Source organism: Ursus maritimus, unplaced genomic scaffold (assembly GCF_017311325.1).
Source record: "Ursus maritimus isolate PB19 unplaced genomic scaffold, ASM1731132v1 scaffold_18, whole genome shotgun sequence".
Classification (NCBI taxonomy): Eukaryota; Metazoa; Chordata; class Mammalia; order Carnivora; family Ursidae; genus Ursus; species Ursus maritimus.
The window spans coordinates 57,445,673-57,472,183 of NW_024424230.1; the positions used below are offsets into that span (position 1 = coordinate 57,445,673).

The 26,511-nt window shown below is 43.7% G+C and overlaps 1 protein-coding gene across 1 annotated transcript in view; it reads left to right on the top strand.

Annotated features, from left to right (window-relative positions):
- Positions 1-18,507: 18,507 nt before the first annotated feature.
- APCDD1 (APC down-regulated 1) overlaps positions 18,508-26,511 on the top strand; it is a 33,972-nt gene continuing 25,968 nt past the window's right edge. Inside the window, exon 1 of the mRNA XM_040632732.1 lies at positions 18,508-18,719. Within this exon, the coding sequence (XP_040488666.1) occupies positions 18,662-18,719 (58 nt within the window). The 5' untranslated portion in view covers positions 18,508-18,661. The remainder of the gene's footprint in view (positions 18,720-26,511) is intronic.

Here is a 26,511-nt window from a genome sequence, read left to right on the forward strand (position 1 = left end):
AATTATGTCTTTCTTATAATTTTCAATCAACTACAACCAGCTATTTACGACCCTCCCTTATTCAGGCAGTATTTTAAAAAATTTAATAACATATGTATAAATAGTTCAACATGTAAAATTATACACATTTTCTCAAGTTAATACGCTAAACTTTGTCCTCAACTTTTTGAGACACAAAATTACACCCCTCGAGGTTTTAAATTTAGCTTTATATGGTATATGCCTCTAACGGATGGGGAGAAGACCATCTTCCACTTGCCTTTTCTTCTAGGATGGGATCCAATTTCTGCCAGTTTTATTAAGCATCTAGAGCTGAGATTTCTTAACATTTTGATCCTACATCCCATCAGTTTTTAAAAAAAAAGCAACACTATACTATATCCTCGAGAAAACCTACATAAAGACGATTTTTAAAAGGATGAAATAAAGTTAAACTAAACAGTATCTTAAACATTACTAATGGTGTTAAACAATATCTTTTTGTCTTATGATTGACTGTGCTTTTTTTTTTGACCATACTGTTTTTGAAAAATCTTTGAAAATCTTGCTTTAATATTTTGTGATAAAGAGAGTTAAATGGTTGTCTTCATTCTTAGCTATAAGAGCTCTGGCTGCTGAAGCAGGCAATACTCAGTTACATCTCTCCAAATGGAAGAAACTTTGTATTGGTTGGGTGTTCTAAATTATGACATTCATTTTTCAATCCTATCTACCAATTTTATCAAAGTTTCCATTGAAATTGGCTAAAAAATTTCCATTCTCTTATATCAATCAAGACTTTGAACAGTTCTGGGGCACCTCGGTGTCTCGTTGAGCGTCTGCCTTCAGCTCAGGTCATGATCCCAGGGTCCTGGGATCAAGCCCCGCATCGGGCTCCCTGCTTAGCAGGAAGCCTGCTTCTCCCTCTCCCACTCCCCCTGCTTGTGTTCCCTCTCTCGCTGTCTCTCTCTGTGTCAAATAAATAAATAAAATCTAAGAAAAAAAAAGACTTTGAACAGTTCTGTTTCATTGTAAACTAATCAGTTTGCACTTTAATATTTGGGCATTTAATTGGACAGTTTAGGAAGTTTTCTTTCCAAGTGTTTCAGTGGTAGACATACAAGGGTGTTTATACTATGTTATCAACAAAATCATATAGTGATCACAACAATTGCAAGGATGTATTTTCAGTATTTGGGGGTAGAATAGTCTCTTTTGAAAACCAGTTTCTTCCTCATTTATTATTTTTAAAGTCACCTTTGCTTGTAGGGTAATAAGTAACTGCTGATTACTTATTTTTGAGCCTTGCTTTTTCAAGAGATTACTGCCCTCATCTGCCCCTTCCCCATCTGTCCCCCCAAAAACCCCTGCTAGGTAGCTTTCCACGGACATGGACTTATGGTTAAAGAAAAGGTCAGAGTTTCTCAAGTGTGTTGTCCCTTATTAATAAGAAAAAAGATACTACTTATTTTGTAGTAGATAACTCTCCTAAGAACGTTCCCATAAGACTAACACTCAACCTCAGAGTGGTACGAAAGATATGTTCACTCACAATCTCCCCAAAGAGTTTTATGAACATTCCCCATCTGAAGTTCTTAGTTTGTGAAAACAGCAAATCAAAGACTCCTGGGACGTGCACAGCTGTGCCCCAGCGGGCTGTAGCCAGTACCTGTGAGGGTCCTGCCAGGGCTGCGCTTTTGAGCCCTGAGACCCCCTGACACACAGACCAAATGAGGGTGATGGGTCAGTCTCTGTATGAAAAGTTAGGAAACCTTCATCTTTTTTCTTATTTTTGACACAAGAATAAAAGTAAGTACAAATGCTGCTATCTTCTTCCACCCCCCTCATGAGGCAGGAAGTGCACACGGACCACTTTGGAAATCACTGTCTTGTGGCTTTCCCAGTCATGTTTGTGTATTCCATCCTCCCATCTCCAATCTAAGGTTGGGACTAGGCAAAAGTATAACTGTGTCATATGATGTTAAATCAACCCCTGCCAGTTATATCTGGAGAACGCTGATGGTGGCAACTCTTTCCTCTCCTCATAATGGACCTGGGAGTAGGGAAAGCATTGGTGATCTTTCATGGATTTTCCTGACTTAAGTAGGAGTAAAAGTACCATGAGCACCCAGTAGGGGCACACGGAGCTTCTTCAACCCTCATCATACACAGGGTTGGGACAATCCATGCTGGAGCCATGCAACAAGGCATAAACTGCTCTGCACTGACCTCCCTGCAGCCCAGGTGCTCTCCCCCTGCACCAGTGATATGCTGGGGATTTTGAGCCTGTTCCCTCGGCTGACTTCCCTCCTCAAAATCCAGTGATGTCCTCTTCTATATTGATATTCCCACACATTACTTTCTACTCCCACCATATTTTCTGTCATTTAACCCCCTAGGTGTCTTCTGCAAGGAGACCCATGAGTTCCCACTTTCTAAGCCTCAGGGAAGACTGTGACCATTACAGATGGGTGGGCTGAAACATCCAGAGCCCAGCCACCATCCAGTCCTCAAATAACCCTTCTTGAGCCACAGTTTCCAGGCGCTGGAATGAACTTGATCCCCACTGCAGAATTAGGCAGCCCCCAGGAGCAGTAGTGCAGAACACCTGAATAAGAAGAGCCCATCCTTCCAATCCCCAAACCAGGCAAAGACCCCATCAAAAAGGAGAATTACAGACCGATTTCCCTAATGAATATGGACGCCAAAATCCTCAACAAGATACTTGCTAATAGAATCCAACAGTACATTAAAAGGATTATCCATCACGATCAAGTGGGATTCATACCTGGGATGCAAGCGTGGTTCAATATTCGCAAATCAATCAGCGTGATACATCATATCAACAAGAAAAGACTCAGGAACCATATGATCCTCTCAATCGATGCCGAAAAAGCATTTGACAAAATACAGCATCCTTTCCTGATTAAAACCCTTCAGAGTGTAGGAATAGAAGGTACATTTCTCAATCTCATAAAAGCCATCTATGAAAAGCCTACTGCAAATATTATTCTCAATGGGGAAAAGCTGGAAGCCTTTCCCTTAAGATCAGGAACTCGACAAGGATGCCCACTCTCGCCACTATTATTCAACATAGTACTAGAAGTCCTTGCAACAGCAATCAGACGACAAAAAGGGATCAAAGGTATTCAAATTGGCAAAGAAGAAGTCAAAATGTCTCTCTTTGCAGATGACATGATACTCTATATGGAAAACCCAAAAGAAGCCACTCCCAAACTATTAGAAGTTATAGAGCAATTCAGTAACGTGGCGGGATACAAAATCAATGCTCAGAAATCAGTTGCATTTCTATACACGAATAACGAGACCGAAGAAAGAGAAATTAGGGAATCCATCCCATTTACAATAGCACCAAAAACCATACGTTACCTTGGAATTAACTTAACCAGAGACGTAAAGGACCTATATTCTAGAAACTATAAATCACTCTTGAAAGACATTGAGGAAGACATAAAAAGATGGAAAGATATTCCATGCTCATGGATTGGAAGAATTAACATAGTTAAAATGTCCATGCTACCCAGAGCAATCTACACTTTCAATGCTATCCCGATCAAAATACCGAGGACATTTTTCAAAGAACTGGAACAAATAGTCCTTAAATTTGTATGGAAACAGAAAAGGCCCCGAATCTCCAAGGAACTGTTGAAAAGGAAAAACAAAGCTGGGGGCATCACAATGCCGGATTTCGAGCTGTACTACAAAGCTGTGATCACAAAGACAGCATGGTACTGGCACAAAAACAGACACATAGACCAATGGAACAGAATAGAGAGCCCAGAAATGGACCCTCGGCTCTTTGGGCAACTAATATTTGATAAAGCAGGAAAAAACATCCGGTGGGAAAAAGACAGTCTCTTCAATAAATGGTGCTGGGAAAATTGGACAGCTACATGCAAAAGAATGAAACTTGACCACTCTCTCACACCATACACAAAAATAAACTCCAAATGGATGAAAGACCTCGATGTGAGACAGGAATCCATCAAAATTCTAGAGGAGAACATAGGCAGCAACCTCTACGACATCGGCCAAAGCAACCTTTTTCATGACACATCCCCAAAGGCAAGAGAAACAAAAGATAAAATGAATTTATGGGACTTCATCAAGATTAAAAGTTTCTGCACAGCCAAGGAAACAGTCAGAAAAACTAAGAGGCAGCCCACGGAATGGGAGAATATATTTGCAAATGACACTACAGATAAAGGACTGGTATCCAAGATCTACAAAGAACTTCTCAAACTCAATACACGAGAAACAAATAAACAAATCAAAAAATGGGCAGAAGATATGAACAGACACTTTTCCAATGAAGACATACAAATGGCTAACAGACACATGAAAAAATGTTCAAAATCATTAGCCATCAAGGAAATTCAAATCAAAACCACACTGAGATACCACCTTACGCCAGTTAGAATGGCAAAAATAGACAAGGCAAGAAACAACAATTGTTGGAGAGGATGTGGAGAAAGGGGATCCCTCCTACATTGTTGGTGGGAATGCAAGTTGGTACAGCCACTCTGGAAAACAGTGTGGAGGTCCCTTAAAAAGTTAAAAATTGAGCTACCCTATGATCCAGCCATTGCACTACTGGGTATTTACCCCAAAGATACAGACGTAGTGAAGAGAAGGGCCATATGCACCCCAATGTTCATAGCAGCAATGTCCACAATAGCTAAATCGTGGAAGGAGCCGAGATGCCCTTCAACAGATGACTGGATTAAGAAGTTGTGGTCCATATATACAATGGAATATTACTCAGCTATCAGAAAGAACGAGTTCTCAACATTTGCTACAACATGGACAGCACTGGAGGAGATAATGCTAAGTGAAATAAGTCAAGCAGAGAAAGACAACTATCATATGATTTCTCTCATCTATGGAACATAAGAACTAGGATGATCGGTAGGGGAAGAAAGGGATAAAGAAAGGGGGGGTAATCAGAAGGGGGAATGAAACATGAGAGACTATGGACTATGAGAAACAAACTGAGGACTTCAGAGGGGAGGGGGGTGGGGGAATGGGATAGACCGGTGATGGGTAGTAAGGAGGGCACGTATTGCATGGTGCACTGGGTGTTATACACAACTAATGAATCATCGAGCCTTACATCGGAAACCGGGGATGTACTGTATGGTGACTAACATAATATAATAAAAAATCATTTAAAAAAAAAAGAAGAGCCCATCCTTCCAAAGAGTGACTTCAAGGGATTCCAAGGGTGCCAATCCAACTCACCCACCCCAGGTTTGTAGTTGGAGCTCATGGTGACAAAAAGGGTCCTCTAGGAATCCATTCTGATGTGGGTGGAGCCAGCAGGTGAAGTTAGTCACCACTTTCAAGGGGATGGGGCAGTAGGTCTAGTGGTCATTCCTAGGGTTCAGTGTCAGTGGTGTCCACGGGGCAATCTTCATGGCCTGGTCCAGTGACAGCCGTGGCTGTGTCTTTACCAGATCAGCTGTGTGCTTTCAGTTTAAATGAACTAAAGTTGGTCTGTGTTGCTTTATAGCCAAGAACCCTAGCTTGTACAATTAGTGATTCAAACAGATTGCAAGGAAGATGTGAAGAGCTGCCATGGGCTCTCAGACTGGCTGCTGGCACGAGCTAGCACCATTAGGAACTCATCTGCCCAGCTTATCTCAAAGGCTGCTCAGCTCTTCCCACTAAACACTCATTTATTGGCATCTGCTAGGCGCCAGGCACGGGGCACAGAGCTTTTTGTGTCATCTCAGCTAATCCTCACACCATGCTATGAGATCCTCACTGCTGTCTTTGCCATTTGACAAACAAGAAAACAAGGTTTTCGAGAGATTGAATTATGTGCCAAAGCCCTACAGCTATAGTAAAGATTTGAAGCTGGGCCCCTCACACACCCAAGTCCACGCACTGACCTCCAGTCCTGCCTTCTCTTTCCCCCAGATGTGTAGTTTTCTACCACCATGCAGACCAACACCACATTCCTGACCCTGACTGGACCTCACAATTTGATCCGGTATGAACTAGTTTTAAAACTGGGAGCAGTTTTCAACCTAGACATTCAGAGCTTTGCTGCCACAATGCAGGTTTGAGAAACAGCTGTCAACTTGGCCAGTTCTGGTCACTGTAGCTGTGGCCATGACTTTCAGCGTCACTGAAAAAAAAATTGCCTAAGCCGTGGTTGACTCCATAGCCTTAAGTAGCCGAAGAGAAACCTATCTCCACCGCACAGTGGTCTGTGGTTCTTTCTGCTAGGACAGATCACTCCGGCAGGGCCAGATCAATGAATCAGTGGTTGAGTGATCTTATCTGACCGAACACTTACCAGGAGACTTACTAGCATTTTTCCTAAACATCCAATCAGCAGCCTTCCTGCCTTGTCTGAAGCAGTCCCAATGACATTGGTGCTACTTAATCGGACATCTCTTTCGTCATCTGTCTTGAGGCTGAGCAATGCCATCACTGACGTTAGGACAATAGAAAATCAATGCACTGAATGCTCATTCATTGCAGATACTAGCCCCGGTCAGGCCGCCCCGTGCACGGGTCTTGCTGAGCAGATGGTTTAGTTTACTTTTACAAAGATGTGTTGTCTAATCTAGTGACACCATCTACACTTCATACACTTCATAAAAGGAGTTGGTTCTCTTAGCCATGGTTTTAATATTGTCCCTCTTTGTATGAATGTTAGTGCTAAAATGCTCACAGGAGATTGTCAACTGGCTGGCATATTAACTTCGTCCAGTCCTGTTTTGTTTTTCTCCAGTTTATTCATATTACCATGTGTATTCCGTGAGTGTATGAAGCAGGCGCCCCCCACCCTCACACCCACACAAAGCTTGATTGTTTGGCAGCTGCCTGAAGATCGCTTCATTGTGTAGTAAGATACAATGTAGTTTAATGTGATTATTACTTTTCTTTGTGTGTGTAATTTCAGGCTAGCTTTTAGCCATGCTGTATATATTTTATGTATTATAAGTAAAACTGAGCCCCCAAAAGCAAATGAGTTGAAGCTAAACTACTCCATTTCTCCTTTGTAACAACTTCAATTTCCACTGGAAATTACCTGAATACATTGAAGATACTACATTTTCAGATTACTAGAAGAAGTTGCTCTACTTTGAAAGAAGAAAGTAAACAAGAGGGAAATTTTAAATAAACATGGACAGCCCACCTCTCAGTAGGACAAAAAAAAAATACATACCACTTTTCTTTGCATTTCCTATCTCATAAAGAATCACAAGGCTTACTGCAATCCAGAGAAATGTTTTTTTTTTTGTTTTACTGTTTGTTTCCTGTCTTCTTATTTCTATTTATTTTAACTTCAAAGAGCTTTGCATCCAAAAGGAATAGAAATTGTAAAAAGTTATTTTGGAACTCTGATACGAAAATGTCTCTGCTTTCATCCTCAAAAGGGCAAACCTCTTTCCAAACAAAAGAAGTGATAGTAAGTTGTTTGCTAGAGTCTGTCCTGTTTATTTATTTATTTAAACCAGGTACACTAATTTTTACAATGAGTTATAAATAAATTTGTTATAGCTGACATTTATCATACCAAGTCCCACAGGTGAAAATAGACTCTTAAATTTTCCTTAGTTAATACTGAAATAGCAGAGTAATTGTCTTAGGTCTCGGGACAGGCAAACCCCAGCCCCAGGCCACCATAACCACTTTCGGGGTCTTTGACCCACCTTGAGAGTCATCTGGAGCCTGCAATCCATCCTGACACAAAGTGCTTCTTCCAGGGGTCATCCACATTTTCCCATTTCATAAAATGCTCTTGGACAACAGGGAAGACCATCAGCATATTCAATGATGGGACCACCAACCAGCTATTGAAATGTACCAACTTCCCTATCTATTACAGGAGAACTCATCCGCGATGTCACTGGCCAGCAGAGAACAGGAGCCAGGAATCTCCATCCCAGCCTGCTGATGATGGGGAAACCGCCACTGGGAAACCTAAGATAACAGCAATCTGAGCAAAACAGAGAATGAAAACCAGGTAGAGCTTCCGGTCATGCTGTGCATTCCAAGCCTTTCCCCAGTAATACTTTAGAGAAGATAGTGGCTAGCCAAGGGATAGTAAAAGGAGAGGAGAGGACAGAACCTTCTCACATGTGAGAAGCAAATGATCCTACAAATCTGACTAAATATGGGGGAGCCTGAGTGGCTCAGTCAGTTAAGCGTCTGCCTTCAGCCCAGGTCATGATCTCAGGGTCCTGGGATGGAGCCCTGCCACGGACTCGCGGCTCAGTGGGGAGTCTGCTTCTCACTCTGCCCTCCCCCTGCTCGTGTTCTCTCTCTCTCTCTCAAATATATAAATAAAATCTTTAAAAAAACAACAAATCTAACTAAATTCGTATGGCGACTATCTGTAGCCATGTCTCATATTCCTCTCTGCTTTCACGTGGGAAAGGGAAGGGTTTTGCAACCCAATTAATGGTTCAGGTAATCTAGATACTGAAGTTATATTACATAAAGTGGAAAACAGAATAGAATGAGATAACATTTACAAGTTAGAACAAAACCAGAAGACAACACTCCAGTGGTGTCACCAAATTCTCCACCTCCAGCGAGAAATAAAACATAAAACAACCACAGCCATAATGTAAACGAAAGAGAAATCTGGCTTCCCCAGAGTTCAAAATAAACACAGCAAAGCCAAGTCTCCACCACTCCCTCACTCACACCCCCACAAGGGAGTGAGCAGCCTCTTAAATACAAGCACAGAGGCTCACAGGCAACGTGAGTGCTTTGAGAAGTTGAGATGCCCTCTGATCTGGTGGTTACTCAAAAGGGTGCTTGGATGTCCTTCTTCTTCCAACTGAGATGCTCTGAGGTTGGGGTGGTCACTCAAGATAGTACTTGGATCTCTTTCTACTTCCAACTGAGATGCTCTGGGGTCAGGGTGGTTACTCAAGATAGTGCTTGGATAGCCATCTACTTCCAACTGATTCCTGAAATTCCACCTCTCCAGTTTCATTCTGGGTCAGGGTTCCATCTGCTGTTTAAATGCTAACACTTCAGACTTATTAATTATTTGCATTTTAGTATGAATGGTTTTTATGCAGTTCTTGTTTTGTTAGGGAATAAGGGCAGAGGAAATAAGGGTACTCTGGTATATCTGGGGAAGACAGGGTAAAGGAAAGAAGGAGGCTAAGTCAGATGAGTGCTGAACATGACCTAGGGCAGCACCAGGGAGACGGGGATCTTTCTAAGACTCCTTCGTCTAATCCTGACCCTTCTGTGTTTTTCTGATGAAAATAGTGGTGCACTTATGTAAACAGCATCTGAAATACAGTGGCTGCTAAGTAAATGTTTATCGAATGAATGCATGATTTAAAGAAGATGCCAAAGGCTGTTAGGCTGTTCGAGCAATGTTATAATAGGAGGCCCAGGACACGGGAGGGCATAAAAGGAGGAAGCCCAAGCTGCAGCCCCTTGCACCCACCCCTTTTGATTCCTAGAGAAACATCAGTGAGGCTCCTCTGGGGACCAGGCACTGTGCTATACGTAATTCACATCCCTCATCCACCCACCAGCCCCCAAAAGTAGCTGTTTCACTATTATGAGCATTTCCCAAATGAGAAGCCTGAGACTCGGTTTGCACAAGGGCTCACAGGTGGTAGAGTCGGAACTGTAATCAGTAGGCCAGGACCCAAAGCCCACTATGCTGCCTCCATTGTTGTAGAAAAAGTGAAAATATGCCATCACGTGTATCAGTATGGTTCCTTCCACTCTTATCCTACGTGTTTGGAAAGGGCCTAGATATAATGTAGTAGATCTTCAGGGGAAATTTTAGAAAACCAATGGCTTTCAAATCAGGAGTGTTTCTGCTGGTAGTGATTCCCCCACATGTGTAACTATACTTGCAACGCAGGTTTTAATTTTCAAAAATATTCTCAAAAATATTCAAAAATAGTCTGTGCGGGATGGTCTGAGGCCCAGGAAGGCTTCCAGGAGGAAGCGGCCTCTGAATTCAGATCTGAGGGATGTGTAAGAGGAGAAATAAGACTCAATAAATATTTGTTGAACAAAGAAAAAAAGGTTTTGAATGTTTTCCTTTCTCTGTGTTTGGCTTTCTGTATATGGCAGCTTTATTCTAAGATTGTTCAGTAATGTTTCTTTTCCTTCTCCTTTATTCTTAGATTGTCCCTGTTCTTTGGCTTATAGGAGAGAGTTGCTATTTGTTTTCAAATTATTTTGTTATAATAGGATTTCTGTGATTGCTTGTGCAGACATCTCTGCTCAGAGACATGCTTAACCACCAACTTATCTCTTTGAGCTGAGCTGGCCAGCCATGGAACTCACTATCCAAGAGGGGGACTTTTTTGTTTTGTTTTTTTTAATTAAGTTTTTTAATTCCAGTATCGTCAAAATACAGTGTGATATTAGTTTCAGGTGTACAATATAGTAATTCAGCACTTCCATACATCACCCGGTGTTCATCGTAACAAGTGCACTCCTTAGTCCCTGTCACCTACCTAACCCATCGCCCCACCCACCTGCTCTGTGGTAACCATTAGTTTGTTCTCTGTAGTTAAGAGTCTATTTTTTGGTCTGTGTCTTTTTTTTTCCTTTTGTTCATTTGTTTTGTCACTTAAATTCCATATATGAGTGCAATCATATGGTGTTTGTCTTTCTGTGACTGATTTCACTTAGCATCCTACTCTCTGGCTCCATCCATGTGGCTGCAAATGGCAAGATTTCATTCTTTTTGATGACTGAGTAATATTCCATTATATATATGTAATACATGGATTTCCATAATATATTCCATATATATAATGGGTATATATATATATATAATATAATATAATATAATATAATATAATATATATATAATGGAATATATTATATATGATGGAATATATATTATATATAATGGTATGTATTTTATATAGATACGTATCTATATCTACATATATATATATATCACATCTTCTTTATCCATTTATCTATTGATGGACACTTGAAGGTGAAGATTTTAAGTGTTGGGCCAGACACCTGCACGTGTGGACTTGTCCCCTGGCACTCGTTGTAATAACTACTGCTGTCTGTACAGTGCTTTGTAGCTCTTCTGCTCTAGCACCCACCTCCTGCAGCCAGGCTTAGCTTGGCACAAGTGCTTGGGCTCCATGGGAAGGTCACATCTCTAGGACAGAGCAGTGGAAGTGTGTGTGGGAGGGGGGAATGGAGGGTCTTCTGTGCAAAATTGTGTCCAAGGGATTGGATTAAGATTTTAAACCTGAGTTACTGAATTGGACTATAATATGTGGGGTCAGCCGTCTTCAAATGGCCTTCTAGAAAGCCGTCCGACCTCTAAGAAGCTGTTTCACTTCGACTGTTTTGGAGTTACTCAACCCCTTTCCCATTCCAACAGGAAAGAAGTGAGTTCTGGCCTCAAGGCCGACAGCCTAACTGTTCAGCTTGACCACCTGCCCAAGTCCACCTGCAGACACTACGCTTACGGGTGGCTGTGCAGCCGTCCTTAGTGGTGTTATTCTGCTGCACGGTTGGGTGGCATCTCCACTGGTGTGGGGTCAGCCAAATGGTCCGCATTAGACTTTTACGACCAGAGACTCCTTCCTAAGCACGCTGCTTTGTTCTGGATGGATTGACTGTCTGCTGACCTCTTGTTCTACAAGCTTGGTTGGTGTGCATGACTCAGTTTCTTACCTCCTTGTCTATTTTCCAGCATGATTTGCCAGCATATTTGCTGCTTTTCATTTGACTTGATGGATCCATTACAGTAAAACATTAGATCCCATCTAATCAATTGAGTCTGTAAACAACTACTAATTTAAACACCAGGCTAACGTATATGAAAAATCTAGAGATAAAATGTGAGAAAATAAACTATATACCCTTATAGCTTTCCTAGATTAATATGATTAATTAAATTTAAAAAAGATTTTATTTATTTATTTGACAGAGAGAGAGCACAAGCAGGGGGAGAGGCAGAGAGAGAAGCAGACTCCCCACTGAGCAGGGAGCCCAATGTGGGGCTCGATCCCAGGACGCTGGAATCATGACCTGAGCCAAAGGCAGACACTTAACTGACTGAGCCACTCAGATGTCCCTGATTAATTTATTTTTAACCAAACTCTAGTGCTTTTTGAATCCTGTGTCTATATATAAAAGATTCCCCTTACTGCCTGCATAAGTATAGAGGCAGCAAGGACACCAAGTTCTGTATAAAAAATAAAACAGTTAGGCCTAAGCTAGGGCCTGCTGTGCCCTGATATAGCTAAAGTAATATTGTCAGTGCATGGAGATGCAAAATTGTGAAGTGTTCTGTGTCATGAGATCTTAGCAGAGACATCGTAATCCTCTCTGAAATTCGAGTTGGCATCCCTACATCAGAACAGCCCTGGCGGTCCTCTGGCCTTCACCAAATTGCATGAAGATCAAAAGAGACCATGTACTTGGACGTCTTTTGAGAATTACAAAGTGTGACACAAACATGGAAGTTAAGCGTCACTGTGGACTCCGTGATGTTGCTGTTGATGGCTGGGAGGACTGTTCTGTTTAAGCGCCACACTGCTTTAGAGAGCTGCATTTCAGGGAGAGGAGATGAGAGCATATACGGTTATGCCTGCACAGCTCATCACCGTGCACATACACCACCGAAAGCACACTAACACAGGCGTGGACGTTCTGATGGGGCTGGGCACGCCCTCATGCTGAGAAGTTCGGAGACTCACAGTAGCGGGCAGCACTTTGGTGACCTTCTGCTCAGCCCGCCTATCTTACAGACTGCAATAATCTGTTCTAGAAATTAGACTGTTTGCATATTTTACATGTAAAATAGGGAACTGCAGCAACAACCATCCAGATGACAGTTGCAAGAAATGTCCAAATATCCTCAAGGGCATTGCCTTTCTAGCTTGCATGTCTCAAAACACATCTAACTCAAAGTTTGGTTTGTTTCGTTTTGTTTTACTTCCAAGAGGTAAAAGGCATTTATTTTTGGTGGTAGGGCCATAGAGCTGAAGGTAGCACCTTCTTTAGAAGTTAGGAACCCTACCAATTCCGCCCCTCGAAGATTGTATGACTTTTAGGCAAACCACTTAATCTCTTTGGCCTTAGCTTTCCCATCTGTGAAGAGAGTTAGTAATTGTTCAAGTATCTAAATCGAAGATAAACAATATTTGAATGTGATATTATGATGATGTAATCAGATGGTAGAATGCCACACCAGATGGTCAGTTGAAGTAAAACATATTTGGTTTCATATAATCAAAACATATCAAGTGAATTAAAGAAATGAAGTTATGATAAACATTTGCTATATGATTAATTATAACAGGACTAATCTTAACTTTATTCCTCTAGTACTCGTGCTCCAACTTCTCTCATTATTGGCCCCCAAGGAGGCTTTTAGACATTTATTCCTAATTGCCTCCTGCCCCCATTAAATTGTAAGTAATGTGGATATACAGTACACCTGTTTAAGCAATGTGCCCCTTTGGAGAACCACAAATCATAAGAGGTGTTTAGTTTTGTTTTGTTTTGTTTTGTTTTGTTTTTCAACACCCTCTCCCCACCAAAACTCAGTTTTCACCCTCTTGCGGGCGATTTCACCATCATTGAGAATGTATGGTCTAGTCTGAAGTCATCATTGTCAGTGAGTTATTTTTTAGGGTGCGCTTGACTCTGTGCAGATATATGCTACTCTTATCCCCATTTCACAGCCATGTTAAGTAACTTGCCCCAGGTCCTCGAGCTGCGAGACCTGAGCCTGGCAAACCTGGCTCCTTACCAAGCGCGCCACACTGCCTCCCATTTCTCATTTGACAAACATGTTTGAGCGTTGCTATGTGCGCCATAACAACACAGGGCGTGCTCAGATTGAATACCAGTGTTTTTGTGTCTTCCTGTTTCTGTAGTTGTGTGCTGCGGTGGCTTAGGGTGGTGTTGGTCTCATAAAGACTCTTTCTTGATGGTCTGATCTTATCCTGCCTCATCTATCAGCCCAACAAATGCCCATTATGGAAAGACTTGTGAAGGGACTGGGGGGAGGAGAGGCAAACATAATACCCAATTTTCTTCCTGACCTCAAAAAGCCAAGTAATCTCGTTAAGCAGATAAAGCAGTTAGACATACAGGGCAACCAGCCCAACAAGAAAGGATATTATAAGGGGCACATGAAAGTATAGACAAAAATGTTACTGAGGTCCCTTATTGCCTCCTGTTCCCGTTGATCTCATATTTTCCTTTGGCGTTAAGGGTCCCAAGTCTTGTCATCAGCCCCGCGAAGACTTGTGACACAGGATGAATGGATGGGTAAGCTGGGCCATCCTCACGCATCTCTCTCCCTGTTTTGGGATGATTCATACGTACATGTTGGATGGATGACTGGATGAATGAATGAATGAATGTTAGGCTTACAAATATTTTAGTGGTTTCTTCAGATAACCGCTATGAAGATACAATGGGATGTAACCTTTAATTTCTGAAGCTCAGAAGACCATGTCACTCAGAAACATATCTATCTAAACTATACTTTGTTTTCAAAATAATTTGTTCTAACTAACATATTTTAAAAATGTAACTCGGACGTATGTCCCTTTCTAAGGACTCCTCAGGATAATGTTACTAGCTCTGCCTCTTACAGAAGCTGTATAAGATTTTTTAAATGTAATGTCTTTATCAACTATTGAAGTCCTGCTGGTAGCAAAAGACTGAAAAAACCGACGCAGGTGCTCGGAGGGGTTGAGTCATGACTAGACGCCATTCCTAGCCTCCAGCCTCTCACACTCAGAGGCATTTCTACAGTGTCGCAGGCTGGGCACTGACGTCCAGCAAGTTTTGAGAAAAGTCTATTCCCAGTGACACTTCCCATCTTCTGAGGATGCAGCAATAGTAAAATAATTTCAGTCTTAATCATAGTTAAATACATTTCAGAATTCATGCTTTCATTCCTCTGACCCTTCTTGAAACTGTCATTTTCTTTGAGAAATCTCCAAGGCTGCAAATGACTTGCATGATTCTACACCTTTCGTCAGTTTTCCCAAGGACTGATTAGGAAACCAAATTTTGGCACAGGTTTTAAAGGACATTGGTCCTTGTGCCTCCTGGGATAACGATGCAGTTGAGCTGTCCACTACTCTGCTCACTAACACTTGAGACACCCTCCTAAGAAAATCAAGCCTAGGTGATCACTTGAGCTATGTGGCAAGCACGGTCCATTCCAGAAAATGTGCTCATGACTCAGAGTAACTGGGGAAGAGCAAAGTGTGGTTCTGACTCAGAGATGGAGCCAACTGCAGAGGCTCTGAGTTAGGATCAACAGTGTTTGGGGGAAAAGACCACTCCCTAAGCACATGAGAAGCCCCGTGAGCTGGTGACAGAACAATCACAGGAGTTCCAAGTGTGCCTCTGATTTGCCACGTGCCTAAGAACTCAGCCCCTTTGACTTTCCTTTTCCGCATCAACATGCCAAAAGTTAGTTATGAGTAGCTCTGACTATTGTAACACACGGGTTGATACTGCTGAGGGTATCTGGTCCAGGGGCCCCGGCCAGGGACTCTCCCATCATCACCAGGACCTAGCTACAGATGCTAGGTTCAAGGCTTGGTCCTTGCAAATGGCCTGGGGAAATTCCTTGCACAGGTTGCAGGGGCCAGCTTCTGAGCTGGAGCTCACAGCCACCTTATTACCTCCCAGAAAAGGCCCTCATTCCAATTTTATTACTCTAAGCGGATAGCCACATACTATGTAATCACTCTAAGACAAATTCCTACTGTTGTTTTCATTATTCCCTCCCAGAAGCGAGCACACTCAGGGCAAAAGTGAAAACTAATACAGAGAGTGAACCCTACAGCCAAGACAAGGCAGAAGGCGATGAGGGAATTTCTGGGAGCAGCGACTCTGGCTGGATATTATGTTGAGGGTTGAGGGTCGAGCCTTTAAATCTATGACACTACATGTAGGAAATAAACTGGCAAAACACATTTTAAACTGATGACATCATTCTGGCTATGTTTATACCACACCAGTAAAACCAGTTGGAAAAACAAAAATTGAATCAACTTGACTGTCAAGATGACACCAAATTATTGGCTGGCCTGCTGGTTTTCTTCCTCTTTTTCTTAAATAACAGAACCAAATAATTATTTAACTAAATATATTACCTAATTTTTCTGCTAACATGTGATGAATGACCTTAACATTTTTCAAGTACTATCGACCCCGTTGCTTATTCATAAACACACCATCCCTAATGTTCTCTCCTGTTGTTTGATTCTTTCAAATATTCGCCGAGAGACTAAAAAAGCATCAAATGACTAGAAGGCATAGAAAAGCTAAACACTGCCTAGTATGTGTTCTTGGTGACAAGGCTAATGTTCTGCTTTAAGCAGCCAAGTATGCTGTTTACATCATTTCCAACTGCCCAACATTCGTGAGGAAACCAAGTTCCTGCTTTAAACACGATTGACCTTTGGGCAACACTCAAATCCAACAAGTCATAATCTGCTACCCAAAGCTCCGAACAGGGACAAGCCCGAGAGACCTGGAACAAAGTGGGCCCAGGAGAGATGCTGGAAAGCAAGCCCAGCCCAAAAGAATGCTCCTGCTCAACCTGCCCTCCTCTCACACAGCCAGAGCCTTTCATCTTGGAGACTTGCAAACATTGGCTCGGAATCCTCACAACACCCTTGTGAGCCAGGCAGGTGGTACATGTTATGATCCCTCATATTGAAGATGGAAAGACGATAATGACGGTGATAAAAATTAAAGCACATCAAACGGTATCAGCACCATCCCATCAAAAGACCCACGGCTTTCTCATGGAAAAAAAAGAAAAAAAAACCAGAAAAGTAGAAACTGTCAAATGTATTCTTATCTATTTTACTAAGTTTTACGCCCATGCTAAGGTCCCACTAGTTTTGAAAGTCTAGAGCATAAGGAGTTGAATTGTTACATTGTTCAAAGGGGCCAAGAACTCTCTTGGGAAATTAGGCATTCTTTTTAAGTGTTTTATTTATGAAAAACACTAGCAGAGTCAAGAAATGTTCTCTTGATTCCATCTGGTCCCGTGGCTGCTCCTTATCCCAGTGTGAGGAGAAGGTGACATTTAGCCTAAGAGGCTGGATAAAGCTCCTGGGAGCTGGTGAATGGCCCATGGAGGAGCTCTGCAGAGGAGAGGCCTCCAGAGAAATCCCAGGGCCCTGGCACATCAACCCTGCGGGGGAGCTGCCATGGACAGAAACAGCTTGTACCAGCACCCTGGGGAATTAAGAGAGTGGAAGCCATTCCTGCCTTTGGGTCTTAAAAGACACTGTAAAATTGACTATACTCCCAAAGGCCCACAGAACACAGATAAAATCAAGATTTGGGCTGGGAAAGAGGAGGAACCAGAGAAGGCGCCACGGTGTACTTTCTTGGGGACTGCCAGCGAGTGTTCTCGGAGATTCCTCCCGTGTTTCAACAAGTCACTTGCCTCCTGGAAGGGGAAGAAGAGCAAGGGCTCCTGTTGCCTACACCATTCCCCTCACAGGTTGGGGCCTGTGACAGGGCTCCTTGCTCACGGGGGTAGATTGTTGGTGAAGGCGCGCACTGCACCCCTGAGGGAGCAGGCGCTGCCTCATCCCCACCCTGAGCAATTTTCCAGAACTCAACTCCTCTTTGCACTATCTCCCGTCTCTCCTAGTCTCTTTTTCTCTTCTGCGCCCGGACACGCGCGCGTGGGGACGGACACACACACACACACACCCCAATCCTTGCAAGCGGACTTTTCTCAGACTCGCTCCACGAGTCCCCTAGCCCTGCAGCGCCCCCCACCCCCTTTAGGAACACCTTTCACAAGTGGTCCCCTGCGGCGGGATAAGAAAGGGTCCACAGTGCCCAGGGTGAAGGCCGGAAGGGCACTTCTTTCCTGGCCGGCGGGGGCGCGGCGGCCGAAGGGGAGAAGGGAACGGGGCGCTGAATCCGGGGCTGGGAGAGGGGGATGCTGGCGGGAGGGAGGAGGTTAAGAACTGGGAGGGGGAGGGAAGGTAGAGGGGGAGCGGAGGCGGGGAGGGAGAGGGAGGAGGAGGCGGGAGGAGGGAAAGGGGCTGGAGTGGAGGATGCGGGAGGAGGCTGGAGAGGGAGGCAGGAGAGGCGGTGCCCCTCGCGCCCTTTCAAGTCTCCGCGCCCCCTGCCCCCGGCGGCGGCCGGGGAGGCGGTGGCGCGGCGTTGCCGCCCCGACTCCTCCCCTGGCTCCTCCCCCGGCCCGCGGCCCGGCTGCCCCGCCGGCGGCGCTCGGGAAATATGAAGAGAAGCTGCAGCTGCGGCGGCGGTGGCGGCCACTGCAGCTCGGAGCGGCGCGCGGGGCGGCGGCGGCGGCGGCGGCCGGGGAGGGACGCAGAGGGCCCGGGTGCGGGGAGGCCGGGAGCGCGGACAGGGCCGGGCCGGGAGCGCGGGGCTAGACGGCGCCCAGGGAGCGCGCGCCCCGCAGCCCCCGCGCCGCGCCCCCCGGGCATGGGGCGCGCCGCGGCAGCCTGACGCGCGGGGCCTGGGCCGGCCGCCCGTGTCCCCGCGGCGCCGCTCTCGCCTTGCTTGGCGCCGCCGCCTCGTCGCGTCCTCCGGGCTGGAGGCGAGGGGACAGAGCGCGCGCGGCGCCGCGGCCGTTCCCGGGGAGCGGCGTCCCTGGACCGCGGGCGGCTCGGGCGGTCCCGGAGGAGGACTGGAGATGTCCGGTCTGTGCCGCCTCCTGCTCTCGTACCTGTTCCCGGCCCTCCTGCTTCACGGTGAGTTCCTGCGCGGGCGCCGGGGAGCTGGGGCACAGTCGCTGCTCCCCCTGCCCGCCCCCGAGAGAGGGGGCTCGCGGGTCCCCCGGCGGCGCCGGGAGCTGGTTTGCGGTTGGAGCTTGCTTTCTGGAAGGGTGCAGAGCTCACACAGACACCTTTTAGCTCCTGAATGGATTGCATCAAGTTCCAGGGAAAACTTTTATGTACCGTTGGCGTTTCAAAGTAGACTGTCATGAAATCGCGGGGTCTACGATCCCGTCTTCAGAGTGTCAGAGTGCCTGCCGGAGGGGCTCTCGATGTGGTCCAAGCTTTTGTGGGTCTGTAAAGCGAAACTGGTCATTTAAGGGGAAAAACAGCCCGCGCGCGTTTCTGTGTGCCCTCGGAGAGGACGAGTGTTTGCTGAAGGTGTGGTGATGGGGCTCTCTCCCCAAGTGGACTGGTGCAGTCTCAAGGAGCAGGGGACTCTTAATAGCCAAGGTGCAATCATGCAAACCAGTCTCCTGAGGTTCTCCGGAACTGGACACCCTGTTTCCTTCAGACTCTTGCTTGATGGTTTTGTTTCTGCGCCCCACGGGCCACATTTCCTCAGGGGCTCCAGTAAACCCCTTAGCCAGGGAACATCAGCTCTTTCAAAGAGCTCCAGGAATTGCATGCAGAAACGTAAGGCCGATTTTGTGGTGGATTGGTGTTGATCCTCGCTGCAGGCGGTGGCAGAACACGTTGTGCTGATTCAGAAATCCTGAGTGACTTTTCCCTAATGGGGGACACCTGACATCTCAGCAGAGCGTCTCCATCCGGAGCACGGCTCTCCTTCCTCCGCACTACCAAGCCTCCAAAACCCCTGCAGGTCAGATGAGCGCCCTGAAGGACACTCACTTTCTGAGCAGGACCCGCAGCTCCGTGGAGCTTTAGAATGCTTTGCTGCATCGGAGGTAGCACTGAAGACCAGGCTGCGACCCCCGCCCCCCTCCGCCGCCACCCCCCCGCCCTGTGTGATCTAGGAAGGCACAGCCAGTGAATCCGGGAGCTCTGTGAGTGGCTCTTTTCTTTGTAGTCCTGCTTCAGGGCAGACAGCTCCAGCGCTGCAGGCCCAGCTAAGGTGTCTGGTGGGGCCAGACCTGCCTGATTGCCAAGGTGTGTCCACTGAGCCTCAGTGATCCCAGACTTTAAAAGTCAGGATGGAAGGCTTGCAGTTTGAGGGCCAAAGAGAGAATGTGTAATTATAGGGTTGCACTCCTAGGCCCATCTGCTTAGAATTACAGAGCAGTTTTAATCTTTGGCTGAAACATGAAACAAATCAGAGCCAATGAACAGATCAAACAGCAGCTGCCACACACACCAGAAGAAAGAGGGTGAGAGAGATGAAACAGAGAAAATTGTCCCCTTAAAAAATGTGTTGTAATATCTGCGAACAAAAATGGCAGGATGGTCGAATGATAAAATGAGAAATTACTTGAAAATTTGGCATAAAGTTTTTTTTTTTTTTTTTTTTGCATTTTGGACTACAAAAGTGGTCCTTAGATGTGCAACTTGGACCGGCTTATTCTGAATGCTTTCTCCCTCCTTTCAGAGGTGGGTGTTGTAATTATACTTCCTACCCTGATAGGAACTAATAGTTGGTAATAAAAGGCCCAGTATATCCTTGTGAGTATAGCCCCAAATCTCCAAATTTGAATCTGTGTTGGCCTGAACTTCTTGGGATGAGAGATTTACCCAGACCCAGTTGTGCTGGGAGGAGAACCTTGTGGGGGAAGGGAGGAAGGAAGGGGGCAGTCTGCACTATAACCCTGAGGGAGGGAGGGGGGCATCAGACCCTGTGCATGTGTGCGTGCCTGTGCGTGTGTGTTGAAGAGGATATAAGAGAAAAAAGGCATTTGCAAATTGTAATGGGATGACATGGATACCCTGCAAAAAATTATCCAATTTCAAAGTCAATCTGCAATGGCAAAGTTATTAACGCTGAAGTTGCTCAAAGATTAACTTGGATCCTGCAGGGAGTGTTGGACTCTAGAACAAAAAATAAACAGATGGAATGGTTGTTCAATGTATAAATCCTTGGGATTTAAGAAAGGCTTGTCATAATTCGTTAGGATAATGTAAAGCACCAGGAAACAATTGAGTATTCTCCTTTTCCCCTTTTTCCTCCTGATTTTCCCTGATTGAAGTGATTTGAACTGAAAATGGGTATTAATCATCTTAACCCGAGAATGGCTTGTTGAATGTGTCCTCCTCTGTAGTCGGAGGTTTTACAAGCATTTAAAAATTCTGTAGCAACAGATAAGCTCAATCATATATTCTAATAGTTATGAGTCGAAGGAAATTACCTGAAATCTTCTTAGAATGGGTTAACGATTTTTTCCCTGATACCCAGGCATCTTATTTTACTAAACATAGGACACTATTTGTCTGTTTATGGTAGCGATTGTTAAGTAACAAGAGATTATCTGGGGTTAGGAGTGTATTTGTGACAAACTTCAGTAAGTGTAGTTTCAGACATCATTTATAGATTGTTACACTAGCAAGTCGCATTAATACAATTAAACAGTACACACGACTTTCATGAAGATTCTGTGTAAAGATGACATAGAAACTATGATGTTTGGCCTCCAGTCTTTGCTCAGTTTGTTGGTTACTTTTATTTCAAGTCATTGCAAGTCATAAATCACTCCTGTGCCCTACTGGTTAGTAAATGAGGCTCTGGCTAGACTTGAGCCTGTTGTTTGTTTTTGCTGTTTTTTAAACTGTAAATGTAGGGCAGGACTGAAGTTCAGAATTTAATGGCATAAAAGTATACATGTCAATTTCACTTTCCTCTCCTTCAACTTCTGAAAACAATTGAATTTCTTAATCCAAATAAAACCTATTGAATGTCACAGAGGTATGCAGCTGGAAGATGTCCATTGTCACTGTTTTCTTTGCTTAGATGAAAAGCCACAAAAATCATTCGGCTCCAGAAACACAGATTAGCATGAGGTATTCCAGAATAAGTGGTGCTTTAATGTACAGAGAAGGGCAGACTCTCCTTGCTAATGGAAGTACTTGATTTTAAGTTTTGGAACTGATGTTGGGGGAGATGTTCTATCCCCCCATGCTGTTTACTTGTGTAGAATTCGTTGACTTTTCTGAAAGGTGAAGGCAATTTTGAGCTATTCTTTCATTCAAGCATATTCTAGCAAAATGGGGGAAAAAACCCAAAAAAAACAAAAAACTGTAAATTTCCAAATAGGAGCTTACCCAATAAAATCGGACAAACACTTAAATAGGGAAAAACAGGAATCTTTGAAATACTGTTTTATTGAAGAAGACAGTTTTTGTAACCAAGAAAACATTGTGTTTCCTGCATCCTTTCCCCCTTGGTCATAAAATGAAATCTTGAAAAGAAATATGACTCATTGGTACATAACAGGGAGCAAGGGTCTTAGATGTTAAATATTCTCTTGCGAAATCAATTGACTTGCCTCAAACATGTGGCTAGGCAGATCTATAATAGCCATGTTCATTCTTTTTCTCCCCAAATGAGAAGAGAGCTAAACCTTTAGTGGATGATATGACTGTGTAATTACATACTGTTCAGCGACAGACTGATGACAACTTGATATAATCAATTAAAGTGAAGCATAAAACATTTAAGACTAGAAAGATGAAAAGCTGTGTTAGTGATTGTATACATCTGCTGAAAGCTCACACAGCAGGACATGTCTTCGATAGACCCTGCCATCATTGTCCACACACGCCTTCTTACTGTCAAGATTTTACGTTTACGGGTCCTTGTTTAGTTCTAATTTGGGAATAGAATTATTCTGGAAAGTCACATGATGGGTATCAAGGTTAAAGAAATGATACAGTGTCACCCTAAAATTATTAAGGATATTCTGTTCTGTAAGGATTTTCCAGTTTCATTCATTCAGCAAGTACATTTATGAGGCCCTACTGTGTGCTAGGTACCACTGCATGCCAGGGACAGGAGCTGTGAGGAACCGCATACTCCCTTTCCTGCAGAGCCCCAGAGAATATCGAGGGGTGAGGAAAGAAAGCTTGTTGCAGAGCCCCAGAGCTGGGAGGATGGCATGCTCTGGGTGAGTGTAGTACTTTACCTGTTGAGAATCCCACCAAACAGCACCAAACGTGCATATACCCCACGCACACCACGCACACACAGGCCACACATGCCCGCACATGCGCACAACCGTGCTGAAGAGCGTGGGTGCGGCAGCAGCAGTCAGCTACGGATGGAACATGCAAATGGTGCAGTCTGTGGTTCAACCCCAGTGTCTAGCCTGGGGACCGTGGCATTAGATGAAAATGACATAGAAAATTACCTCGTTTTCAGCTACGGTTGAATGGAGCCAGGAATTTGAAATCTTGACTTTATTATATTTCTCATAAAGGGAAAAATACTTTTAGATAAAAAGCTTTAAAGATTGGCAAGAGCAGCTCTTTCAGCTTTTATCTCAAAAAACAATTTGGAAATAAATATAAGAGCTTGGTAGGCATAGCTATGCACATGGTAGTAAAATCCGGTTTGTCTGCAATGCATACAGGCTTTTATTCCAACACATGGAAAGCTGTGCTGAAGTTTATCTAGCAGAATCCACGGTAAAGCATACATTTACAGTAATGACTGCTTATTTAATTGGGCAGGGCAATTTCATGGCTAAGTAATTACCTGCATTTAATCTAATCAGTCACATTTTATCTGCTTTGGGTTCTTACATATCACACCAGTTCTAACTTGAGAATACTTTCTCACTCTGCTTATCCAAGTAATACATGTCACATTATTTAAAACAGAAGCATGCAAAATGAGCAAGAAAAGAATCACTCAGAACCCCCTCCCCAGAGACAAACCATTGTTAATATTTTTACATATGCTTATTTAGCCTTTTAATTTTTTTTTAAAACATTGAACTACATATTATAGAGACTGACCTGATCAAAGATTAGTTCAGTCCCAAGTGTGCTTGAAAATTGTTTCCTTCCCCACTGATTTTACATTTTATTACACGTGAAATGGTTTGGAACTTTTGGTTCTCCATCTCGATTGGCAGGTGAGAAACTCTGGCATATATCTAGATAGTTCAAATTTTTTAAAATGTTATTGAAAAATTGGGGATTTGGACATGGGGTATACTTTCCTTCTATTTCACTTTTCCTTTCATTTAAAAACAACAGCCTGTGTGTAAGAGAGAACCTCACATGTAGTAGGCACTTCAGCTATTTGGTGAATGAATGAATATTGACTTTCAAAAGGCAAATAGTCTGTTGGAGAGGATGTGGAGAAAGGGGATCCCTCCTACATTGTTGGTGGGAATGCAAGTTGGTACAGCCACTCTGGAAAACAGTGTGGAGGTCCCTTAAAAAGTTAAAAATTGAGCTACCCTATGATCCAGCCATTGCACTACTGGGTATTTACCCCAAAGATACAGACGTAGTGAAGAGAAGGGCCATATGCACCCCAATGTTCATAGCAGCAATGTCCACAATAGCTAAATCGTGGAAGGAGCCGAGATGCCCTTCAACAGATGACTGGATTAAGAAGTTGTGGTCCATATATGCAATGGAATATTACTCAGCTATCAGAAAGAACGAGTTCTCAACATTTGCTACAACATGGACGGCACTGGAGGAGATAATGCTAAGTGAAATAAGTCAAGCAGAGAAAGACAACTATCATATGATTTCTCTCATCTATGGAACATAAGAACTAGGATGATCGGTAGGGGAAGAAAGGGATAAAGAAAGGGGGGGGTAATCAGAAGGGGGAATGAAACATGAGAGACTATGGACTATGAGAAACAAACTGAGGACCACAGAGGGGAGGGGGGTGGGGGAATGGGATAGACTGGTGATGGGTAGTAAGGAGGGCACGTATTGCATGGTGCACTGGGTGTTATACACAACTAATGAATCATCGAGCCTTACATCGGAAACCGGGGATGTACTGTATGGTGACTAACATAATATAATAAAAAATCATTAAAAAAAAAAAAAGGCAAATAGTCACTCACTGGTTGCTCCCCTGGTGCCCCACCCTTCACTGTTCCGTTTAGTCCCTCCCTGTCCCTGGACTGGCTGCTTCCTGAAAACACCATGGGTTTAGGAGCAAGCTTTGCTGCCGATGACCATAGCAGAAGTAGTATGTTCATTTCCTTTGACAACTATGTTAAGGACTGCCTTCTGAATGAGTAATCTGGTGAATTCAGTGGGGGAAATAGTCACCTCATCACAGGGGCTTTGTATTTAGGGTGTCAATCTCTGCATAAATGCTCAACCCTCTGCTTCCTTTCATTTTGGGAAATCTGTTTTTTTTATTGATATCATTGAGAGTTTTCAGTCTCTGAATGGTAGACTATTACAATTATAATAGTAGTTAAGGTCATTCTGCAGTCATTTTGGATTACTGCTACAAAATGATTTATTCCCTGGGAGTAAATCACTCATGCACACGCACACGCATGCAGGTGTGTGAATAAACCGTCCAGAGCTCCAGGATCTCGTTTAGTTCTCTAGAAGTGGTAGTCTGTACAATTATACCCTCAAGCCTTCAGGAATTAATTTTTTTTCAACAGGTGAATAATTTCCTTCCGAAGTCTACTATTTTCTCTCACACTTACTTGAAAGAAAGACCCACTTGTTATCATAATTTTATCTGAGCCCAGGCCCTGGCACCCCTAGTCTTGGAGACCATGGGGAAGTCCTTTTCCAGATTCAGAGCTCTGCTGGACAGGGAACAGTGCTGTGGAGAGCTTCCAGCTTAGTCTGTGTCATGGACTGGCAGTTTAAGGAACCCTTCCCATTAAAGAGCGNTTCTCTGCTTACAACTTTCTGTACCTCGGTAGTAACTGGCGTTTGATAAATGAGATAGCATATACACAAAGTAAATTGTTAAGTGTTACACAAACTTTAGTTATTATTACCATTCACATAATTTTTACTTTCATACAAGTAAAAGGCACATATTAGATGACCTACCCAAAGCCACCTTGAAGACCACATTCACAGGCACTCTTTTACTGTATGGTGGTTGTTTTTTATTCCTTTGAGACACTCTTTTCCTTGGATCCATTTATGGCAAAATCTTAAAGGAACCCAATTAACTACTTTTCTCAGTTAACCAAAATATCTAGAACCCTCAGTTAACCAAAATATCTAGAACCCTCAGTTAACCAAAATGTTGATGTGCATGCAACTCCCACACACAGACTTCATCAGCTTATTAAACAAATAATAATAAATAAATAAAAAAGAGGAAAACACCTCTCATGGCTTAAACAGAGTTGTTTCCCGCTCACTCCAGTATCTCTGTATCCAGAGTACCATCCTACAGGGACTGATGTTCCTAATAATGACCTTGACTGTTTCCTTGGCTGTGCAGAAACTTTTAATCTTGATGAAGTCCCACAAGTTCATTTTTTCTTTTGTTTCTCTTGCCTTTGGAGAGGTATCATGAAAAAAGTTGCTGTGGCTGATGTCGTAGAGGTTGCTGCCTATGTTCTCCTCTAGGATTTTGATGGATTCCTGTCTCACATTGAGGTCTTTCATCCATTTGGAGTTTATCTTTGTGTATGGTGTGAGAGAGTGGTCAAGTTTCATTCTTTTGCATGAAGCTGTCCAATTTTCCCAGCACCATTTATTGAAGAGACTCTCTTTTTTTTTACTGGATGTGATGTTTTTTCCTGCTTTGTCAAAGATTAGTTGCCCAAAGAGCCGAGGGTCCATTTCTGGGTTCTCTATTCTGTTCCATTGGTCTATGTGTCTGTTTTTGTGCCAATACCATGCTGTCTTTGTGATC